Source organism: Drosophila ananassae (genome assembly GCF_017639315.1).
Source record: "Drosophila ananassae strain 14024-0371.13 chromosome 4 unlocalized genomic scaffold, ASM1763931v2 tig00000241, whole genome shotgun sequence".
Taxonomy (NCBI): domain Eukaryota; kingdom Metazoa; phylum Arthropoda; class Insecta; order Diptera; family Drosophilidae; genus Drosophila; species Drosophila ananassae.
In genome coordinates, this window is record NW_025319047.1 from 1,074,376 (window position 1) to 1,084,427 (window position 10,052).

The 10,052-nt window shown below is 35.5% G+C and overlaps 1 protein-coding gene across 1 annotated transcript; it reads left to right on the plus strand.

Annotated features, from left to right (window-relative positions):
* Positions 1–1,085: 1,085 nt before the first annotated feature.
* On the plus strand, positions 1,086–4,599 carry LOC123258068 (GRIP and coiled-coil domain-containing protein 2-like). Its single transcript, XM_044717975.1, has 2 exons — positions 1,086–1,816; positions 3,307–4,599. The coding sequence occupies exons 1-2, from the start codon at positions 1,142–1,144 to the stop codon at positions 4,144–4,146; spliced, it is 1,515 nt and encodes a 504-aa protein (XP_044573910.1). The 5' UTR covers positions 1,086–1,141; the 3' UTR covers positions 4,147–4,599.
* Positions 4,600–10,052: the final 5,453 nt, after the last annotated feature.

The window sequence follows — 10,052 nt, forward strand, 5'->3', positions numbered from 1 at the left end:
CATGAAAACAACGCTATGGTACTAAATTTGTAACTAAGTTACAACACCTAATTACTCCAGAAAGACCTATTTGATACCCAAACGTTCTGGTCAGGCCTAGAGAAATCTGTCTGGAATTATTGAGTATTTTCTAGAAATCTTAATTTGACAGCTAACACCAGGTTTTCTGGAGACTATAGGTGATGCACTTTTTCTATTTATATTCCCAAGAATAAGGTCAGTAGATATGTTGTTTTCCAGAAGAATATTAGTAAGATTAATTGGAGAAGTGCTTATGACTTTAACTAAGTGTGTTTTAACTTCGCCCTTAAGTTCTGTTCAGCAGTATCTGTTAGTGTTAGGTAAGGTTATGGTTGTAAATACAAAATCCGATCAGCAGAGGGCTGAAGATGATCTATATACTGTTTTGAGATTCAAAGAAAAAGGAGATTTTGAAAGACGGATAAGAGAACTGCTTGTTAACGATTATAAGAAACTTAAAAAACCACTGAGCAAACTCCTTGGTAAGTTAGAAAGTAAAATAAGGACTGATAAAGAGAATAACCAAGCAGCCAGAAACGTTTATGATCAAATCAAAAAATCTAAAACTAATGAAGATAAATTAAGTAATTTATTGAACTTTAAAAAACAGCTAAAAGCTTTCCTAAAAAATCAAGATGATTGTAGTATTGTGTTAAATGCGATTGACTCTGCAAGTGTTATCCCTGTTATTGAAGTTAATGGTGTGCATCCAAAAGATAGTGAGATCAAAAAGTTAAAAAAAGCTCAACCTCTCACCTCTAACAGACAAGACTTTGAAGAAGCTCTAGGATACATAGAATCACAAGAAAAAGTTATGGGAATTACATTAGAGGAAATTATGGAATACAAGCAACACTCTGTTAAGATTTTTCTACTGAACCGTGTTCATTCATGCAAAAATGGGCATTCTCAATTGCATCCTGATGTAAAAGAAGCTATAGCAATATTATCAAATGATAAGCTGAGAGCTTTCTACGATGAAGAAGTAAAGAAGAAGACGCTACAACCAATATTGTCCTACAAAGAATGTGAACAATTATATGATAAAATTAACTATGAAAAAAATGAATCTCGTATTATAATCGAAAGAGAAGAACTTGGAGAGAATGTTAGGAGGGTAATGGGAGTGAAGCGCTTTACGAATGAAAGCAGTAGAGAAGATCAGAAAAATGGTACTAGTCCAACAGGAACTTCTACAAATTATAGACAAGAGCAAGTTGCCTCTAGTGGTGATAGAACACTTTATAATAGTGATATACCTTCACTAGGTAGATCGATTAAGAGCAGCCGAAGTGCACTGTTTATGCCATTTGGAGCTTCTGTTGATACGAGTACCCCGATTAAACCTGCCAATCCATCTAACCTAGTTACCACTGGTGAGAATTATACTAGTAATGCAGATCTGAGTGATGAATTGAACGTAAGTGAAGTAACTAAAATTGTTGAACGAATGGAGCTATTATCCAATAGTTTAAAAAAAATCCAAGAAATTGTGGAAAAGCTGGGTAATACTACACTAAGTGAAGAAGTGATAGTTCATGAGAGACATTTCAAAAAGTTTATGGATTTTGTAGGAGAAATTCTCGTAAATATTGGTACAAGATTACCACAAAGTGATTCTAAAAGCATGTATCTTGAACAAAAATTGAAGGGATTGGAAAAGATGAATGAATCCTTAAATAACAGTGTTCAAGAGTTAGAGAAAAAAGTAGATAAACTTGAAAAAGAGAATAAAGATTTTCTAGCAGAAAATGATGAACTTAAGGAAAAACTTGCTACAGCGAAAGAAGAAAAGATACCGTCTTGTTAGTCAACAAAAAAGTCATAAAAATTCTCCAAATTGCATAATAAAATCAAAAAATACTTCCAACTGTGTAGCAGTATACAGATTATAGTTAGTGGATATGTTGATAAGTAAATTAGTTACATATAAAACAGCAGAAATTTACTTATCAACATATCCACTAACCAACAACATTCAATAAATTTGTGTAAGATGCCATTTTACATAAGATGAATTAGAAGCATTTTTTGATTTTAAAGTACTAAACCTTCAGTTAACCTTTTAGCCCTATAGTTCTTGATATGATCTGGATCAAAGGCCTTTTTTGAACTTAAAACACCAAAAACTATATGAAGTAACTTACGCATTGCAGCACCAACTATGGCCATAGCATGCTTGCCTTTCTCTTTTAATCTTTCGCAAGAAGCCATAATGATAGGATTATGCTTTTTAGCTGCTATAGCAGGAAAGTACATTGCTTTACGTAATGTTCGTGAACCGGTTTTACTTAATCTGGGCTTGGCATGTACGGATGAGCCTGATGTTATATTTTGTGGTATAGTTCCAGCATATGCTGCCAATTGCCTAGCATTTATAAAGGCTTTTATACCAGGAATTTCAGCTAAAATAGCTATTGCTGTTTCCTCTCCTATTCCTGGAATAGTTAATAGGAGTTGAAAATCTTCCAACAATTCTTTGTGTTGTTTTAATAGTTCGCGTATGGAGTTTTTTATTGTTTCTATTTTTTGCTCTATGTTCATTGCAAGGTCTTCCCAAGCATTTGCAACTTCTTTAGGCAGTCTCTCTTTCTTTTCTAAATGATTATTTGCTAATGTTAACTCATCCTTTAACGCATTTGAGCAACGATAAAGATGTTTTAATTTTTTCTTTTCAGGAGAAGGTGGTGTCCAACGAGAAGGTTCCTGTCTTTGACAATAATCTGCAATAATCTCTGCATCAGTCTGGTCATTCTTTTGTCGTGTAAGCTTACTTTTTGCATAAAATCTTATGCAAGCTGGGTTTACAACACTAACGAAATATCCAGCGTTGTGGAGGAACTCAGCCAAAGCTTCGCTATAACAACCAGTGGATTCCATGCAAGCTTTTACTTCTTCTACGTTATGTTTTTGTAGAAAGTTCAGTAGACCTTGAAACCCAGTATCATCATTTTTAAATTTCCTTTTCCTAGTTTCACGCTTTCCTTTTTTACTTATGAATGAGAGAGAAACATCAAAGCGTTCTTTTGAAACATCTATACCTAAAAAGTTGTTGATCATATATAACTCCATATACTACTATTAAAAATGAAAAGTAAGGCTTACCTTGTGAATACAGAATTAGAACCATTTAGGCCTTTCTACGATACCGTCCAGCCTCTACTTTTGAGAAGGGAACTCTTTTCTTTTCTACAGATTTTATATCTAAGGAATCTTCCAGAGTTCTTCCCTTCTCCACCTAATGCTTAAGCTTAAAAACACTAGATGCTTTTTTCAAGATACAAGGAATTGCTATTTAATAAAAAAGAAAAGATGCAGGAAGTTATAAATGGGCTGAATGAGAACAATCAACGATTAATGCAAAAAATAAATGGGTTAGAAGATGATTATGAGTATTTGTTAAGAGCGGAAAAGACAAAAAGAGAAACCGAAGATTCGTGTATACAAGTGGAGGATGCAGATATACCGGAAGGAAAAGCTGAGTTATGTAAAGACTATGAAATTAAACTAGTAAAGCTGGAACAAGAGATAGATGCAAAAGGGAAACAATGTGAGGAATTGCTATTAGAAAATAGTATATTACGAGGAAATATAGAACGATTAAAGGAAGAGAATAAACGATTAGAAGGCATTGAAGAAAGCTTTAGTATCGATCCCTCACATTTTTGCTCTGTAAAAAATTTGCATGATGAGCTTATTCTAGCTAATGAACAGCCGGAAAATATTGATATATCAATCCAGGATGAGATGGATTCAAAAGTTGCCACTGAGTCTGTGGGTGTTAATGTAAAACAAGGTTATAGTAAAAGGACTAGCAACCTATCTCGAGTCTCTGAACAAAGTTCAGCAGTAAAATCTCAATTCTCAGAAGCAAGAGCTCAGAGTAGAAAGCAAATAATTTATGCCTCTGCTTCTCTTATATTATCTGGAGTATTTGCTGTTGGCACAAGTTTAACAATGTCTCATTTAGGAATATCTATTTCACTTGCTTTGACTGCATTAACTTTCCTTACATTGGGATGTTATTGTTCATATAAGGCAAGTACAACGCTTAGGAATATTGAACTTGATCGAACTTTTAAAATGGCTGATCATGAAGCTGTTTTTATGGTTCCCAGCTTATAACTATGTGGAAAAATATATTGTTTTACTCACCCCAAGAAAAGAGATAATGGGAAAGATAAAAAGGTCTATCAGTTCTCGGTGCGGCAGATTAATTTCTGACGGTGATATAGAGCATTACTTATTTCTCTAGAGAATAGGGAATTGGCGAATAGAGTTCTAGGTGTAGAAGGAGATATAGATGAAGAAAAGACCAGATTTAGTAGAAAAATATAAGGGCTTCTTTGTAAATGATAGTAAGGGAACAGCAAAGTAGTTATATTAAGGGACTGGTTTTATGTTCTGAACTCAGATTTTCGTTAGGTTATAAAAGAAGTAATATCGAGACCTTACTTTGAAATTCCAGATTATCAGAGTACTTTGCTCTTCTGAAGTGAGTGATGTTGGAATACCTCTGGATCGCAGTACTAATAACCAAAATTAAAGAGTAAATAGTTTATAATTTAAGTATTTATAATAGAGAAATTAGCATGTATCTAAATTTGAGCAGCAAATACCTTGAAATTACCATCAATTCAGTAAAATTGAAGAGTTTTAATGGTTTAATCATGTAAAGTATTCAATAAACTGCCGTTTTTAAATTTTATCAGACTCAGTTAAAAGAGTGGAGATTTTAATGATTTACCTCAAATCTAATTAAGAGTTAAAGTGAGAAGATGTTTTAGTTTTTTTGCACCTTCCTCTCTACTAATTAAGGCGTTCTTTTTATTTGCGGCTTTTCAGACGTACGATTCTGCTTAGCAACCAATCCGGTACTTCTCTACCCTTTTCCCACTTAGCAAACCTCATCTTTTCTTTTAGGTAGTACTCTCTGTAAGCTTTTACTGAATGACTAGACTTATATTGATCTGGTAACGCCTGTACAAAAGGCTTTATATCGGTTGATTGAAAAACAAGCAAATTCTTATTACTATCACACCAATCTATAACTTCTTCTGATCTATGTTTTCTTTTATATCGCCAAGTATACTCTTTGCACAGCTCCCTTCCGTATTTTATTAACCAGAAAAAGTTCCCTTTGGATTGTCTAGCCCATAGAGAACAAGGGTGGTTTTTGTGAGTAAGTTTATATGGAACTTCTATATTCTGGTCTGTGATGCTGACTAAAGGATTTGGCACTTTTAATGCTATTGAAAAAACATTACTCAGTAACTGAGCAGTTTCTAATAGCATTTTTACTATATGCTTATCACATAACATTTTTGCCGCAATCTCTGGGTTTTCATCTAGTACAAAGATGTTCATCTAAACATCCAAAGAGCTTAAGTCTTTAATTTCATTAGCTGTAAGACCAGTAGTTTGAGCTATGATATCAATAGAAACTCCTGCTTTAAGTAGATTCTTTGCAACTTCAATTTCCCTCTCTTTTCTGCCTTTTTCATGTCCGATGAGGATGCCTTTTGCAGTAGCATCATCAAGTTTTTGAGCAAGGACAGCCTGTTCATCAAGAATACGTTTTATTTCCTGTTCATAGGCAATAAATTCTTTTTCTGACCAGTTGAACCTATTTAGTTCTTCATAGGCCTTTTTAATTATTAGATCACTACCTATTATTTTTTCCAGCTCTTCTTCACTAGTCTCATCTGCATATTTAAAGAAGTAGACCCATTTCTCAACAATACTTGAAAGCTGATCTTCTTTGGTTTTTGGAAATTTAGGCAACTCAATAAATATAAAGTAAAAATCTTTTAGATCATGTTCATTAGTATCTTCATCGCGAATGGTATGCTTTGACTTATACTCAGACTTATCAGGAAATAAAATACAGTCTGCTATAGCAATAAAGATAATTTCCTTAAGGTCATGATATTGATCGCCTTTGTCAGCCTGTCTTGAATAGGCTTTAGCAGCATAGTATTGAGCACGTTTTTCAAAGCCCTTAGTTTTAGCGAGCTGGTTAGGTAAGGAAGTAGTATTGCTACTACTCCCTCCCTTAGAAACGCAGCATGCAGGTTTCCCCACACTACGCTTGAGCCCCTTATCTAAGTCCTTCTTTTCTCGAACCGGCTTGTCCTTCATGATTCCTCAGAAAACATCATTCTTAATGGTGACACCAACAGTAGAGAACCTTCTCTTGAGAAAGAGCTTGCTAACATTTTTGTTTGTTTCACTCTTTCATCAAAATACTTTTTCCATTTTAAGTCAAGTGGATTTGCATCCGCCCTGATTTTAACATGTCGTCTGATAGGTATATCAATCAACCTAAGCAGTCTTAAATACCTTATCTCTTTCGGTTTGTTCTTGCATATGGGTGCAGCAAAGACCCATTGGCGTTGTTTCATTACCTTGAAGTAACGATTCTTTATCCAACGTAATCCTTTACGAGGATGTCTTTTCTTTGCCCATTTCCATAGAGCACACATAATTTCATGGTCTATTTTGTTAAAAGCTCTTTTCGCACACACATGGCTGTAGTAATTTCCCCATCCCCTTAATAGGGAATTGAGCAACTTGATTAGTACGGCCTGAGTGTTCGCTATGTTTGCCTTTATCAATGTACGTGCTTTATTAAGAAGTTTCTTAATACTTTCTTTTGAAGGTTTTATAATTAACTTCTTATTATACCTGCGTACATTACAACCAAGAAAGTCAAACCCTGTTGTAATAGATGTAATTTTTGTTTTCTCTTCGGAAAGGATAAGACCTCTCTCCTGAAGAAAGGACGATACTAGAGGTTTTACTTCATTTTCCAGTACTTCACGTGTGATTCCTGAAATGATAAAGTCATCTGCGTACCTGATTACATTTACTCCACTTCTGATTTTGCTTCTTCTTTTACTGCCAAGTTTACCAAATTGACTTTCCAATGATTTTTCAAGTCCATTTAGGGCTAGATTTGCTAGTATTGGAGAGATGATACTACCTTGTGGGGTACCTGCAGTTGTGGAATACAGAGTTTTTGATTCTAGGAAGCCAGCTTTTAACCAGCTATGAAGAATTTTCTTCTCCATAGGAATATGCTTCATGAGCCATTCATGGTTAATGTTATCAAAACACCCTTTAATATCACCTTCGAGTATCCATTGTAGTTGGTTACGGCTTGCCAGTAACAAGTGACAAGCCACAGTAGCGTCTGCGCAGGATCTTTTTGGTCTAAAACCATAAGAGTGACGATCACTGATCGTTTCAGCTATCGGTTCCAAAGCAAACAAGTATAATGCTTGCATGGCTCTATCTTTTATCGTAGGGATTCCAAGAGGTCTTCTTTTGCCATTAGACTTACTGATGTATATCCGTTTTAGCGGAGAAGGTTTGTATCCTCTTTGTTTTAATAGCTTTATTCCTTGAAATTTTGTGTTGCAAGTTGACCATATTTGACGATCTACACCTGCTGTGTTTTTTCCTTGGTTTTCAGTTACTCTCTTAACCGCCAAAGCTTTGCCGCTAAAAGAGCGTGTGAGAAGGTGTTGTAAAGTTTTCACCTTACCCCATCTGCCTTGTTGGACAGCCTTAACAATACGCCTCTGTAGCCTCATAACAACTTTTTGGCATTTCTTCCAGGGTAACTGGTTCCATGCTTCGGAGTTATTGGTAGGTGCACTTACAGTTGTACTTGTAATCATCTGCTTTCCTACCTTAAGTGGTTAACAAAGTTTCTTGTCATGAGGGACCAAATGGAAGTCTGCTCGTTTTCACGCGAATTAATGTTACAAATTCTATCCATTTCGTTACAAAATGGCATTCGCTTTCTCCATTATCCTTTACCTGCACATCCATCAGCATTCCTTGCGGGTTGCCTGCCATATAGGCGAAAATACAGGCTTATCCTGTTCCTTTTGTCATACAATAGTGGGTTAGGTGGCTTCTCTATACCGGTGGAATTATTATTTGCGTACATCCAGAAATGAAAAATGTAACTCATCCACATTACCTTTTGGTCGGAGCTTATCAGCATCTTTAGCTCTTTAATCGTTACGATACTTATGAAGCTTCACTTACGTTCACCATACCACTAAGCCTAGCCCTCCAACCACATGATGCTTGTAGTTTATGCTTTCTCTCACGATTGAGCATCTTCTTTATCAAGAGGAGGTTCATTGTCCGCGTCGCTCGGCACCAACTGGTTACCCAATTCGCACTGATGCGTAGACTCAGATGGCAAAACATCTGGTTCAATAAGCTTTAGAATCCTTTCAGTTTCTTTCTGAATGAATTCCTCTCCTTTTAAACAATATGACCGAAGGCTTTCAGGTCGCACCATCTCAATTATATACCTGTTCCCACTAGAATCCCTGCAAAGAACATCAACAATGCTTTGTTTATCAGAAGCAATTTCAGCATCTTGAATAGTGCTGAGGAATTCTATTTCTTTTATTTCATCTTTGCCAGTGAACCCCAAAATATCATTGAGAAAGTGAATGAGGATGTCTTTATTTTTTTCAGTACCAAAAATACGCCGAAACGCAACATCATTCTTGGGGTCGAGAAACTTAGAAAGAGCCATAAAAAAATTTTTAAATGTATCTTTATATTATATATTCTTATTGATAATAATTCAATAATTTGTCATCTTTTTTGTTAACTTTACTGATGTTGCCAGAGGGAACGTTGTTGCAAAATTTTGTAAAATTTATTATCCTAAGGTTTCAAGTCCTCACAGGTTTATTGGAACTATATGTACAATGTGTTTATCAGTGAAAATCCGGAGAAAATGATGGGGGAAAAGTTAATACATTACTTTAGCCAGGGTAAATGCGAAGGCAATGCAGAAATGAAAAATCTGCTGGGAGGAAAGGGGGCAAATTTAGCAGAAATGTGCAATGTTGGCATTCCTGTTCCACCTGGTTTCACAATTTCCACCTCTGCTTGCAAAGTCTATTATCAAGACAATAGATCTTCTGTCATCCAAGTATCTGATTACTCGGATCCAGAAAAAAATGTGGTCACGCACTGGAATGACATATGTAGTGGAATTAAAAACTACATGACGATGCTCGAAAATGACATCGGTTGTAAATTTGGGGATTTAAATAATCCCTTATTAGTTTCCATACGCTCTGGTAGTGTTAGTTCAATGCCGGGCATGCTTGATACTATTTTAAATGTTGGTCTAAATGATGAAACCGTTGTTGGGCTTGCAAAAAAAAGTGGCGAACGTTTTGCTTACGATAGCTACTGCCGTTTCATCATGATGTACTCCAATGTTGTACTACAGCTTGATCATCACCTATTTCAAGATGTTATTGATAATGAGCAGCAAAAGAGTGGAGCAAAAAGCTTAGCTGATCTTGATGTTGATGTTTTAAAGAGAATTGTTAACGATTTTAAAAAGATAGTATATGAAAAAACTGAGAAACATTTCCCGCAGAACGTTGAAGAGCAATTGTTAAACTCAGTTAATGCAGTATTTGCCTCTTGGAAAAATGATAGGGCTGTTTCCTATAGAAGAATACATAATATTCCTGAAAACCTTGGAACAGCGGTCAACGTGCAAGCAATGGTTTTTGGTAATTTAAATGATAATTCTGCAACTGGTGTGATATTTACACGAAATCCTTCAACTGGAGAAAAAAAGCTTTTTGGTGAGTTTTTGGTTAATGCTCAGGGTGAGGATGTGGTTTCTGGTGTTTATACTCCTATGCCAATTGACGGAGAGCAAAAAAACACCATGGAGAAGTTGCTGCCAAGTGTCTACCGAGAATTATGCGTGGTATGTGAAAAACTTGAAAGGCATTATAAAGACATGCAGGATATCGAATTTACTGTACAGGACGGTAAATTATGGATTTTGCAGACTAGGTCTGGCAAACGCACGGCTGAAGCTGCTATTCGCATAATAGTTGATATGGTAAACGAAGGAACGATTACAAAAGAAGAAGGAATATTGAGAATTGATCCAAAAACTTTTGACAATTTATTGCATCCAGTTCTTGACGTTAAGAGTGACCAAAAAGTAATAGGGAAGGGGC

Coding starts and splice junctions, on each gene's coding strand:
- LOC123258068 (XM_044717975.1), top strand. CDS start 1,142: ATGGGAGTGAAGCGCTTTACGAATGAAAGCAGTAGAGAAGATCAGAAA. Junction 1,817..3,306: donor CTACAGCGAAAGAAGAAAAG/ATACCGTCTTGT, acceptor TCAAGATACAAG/GAATTGCTATTTAATAAAAA.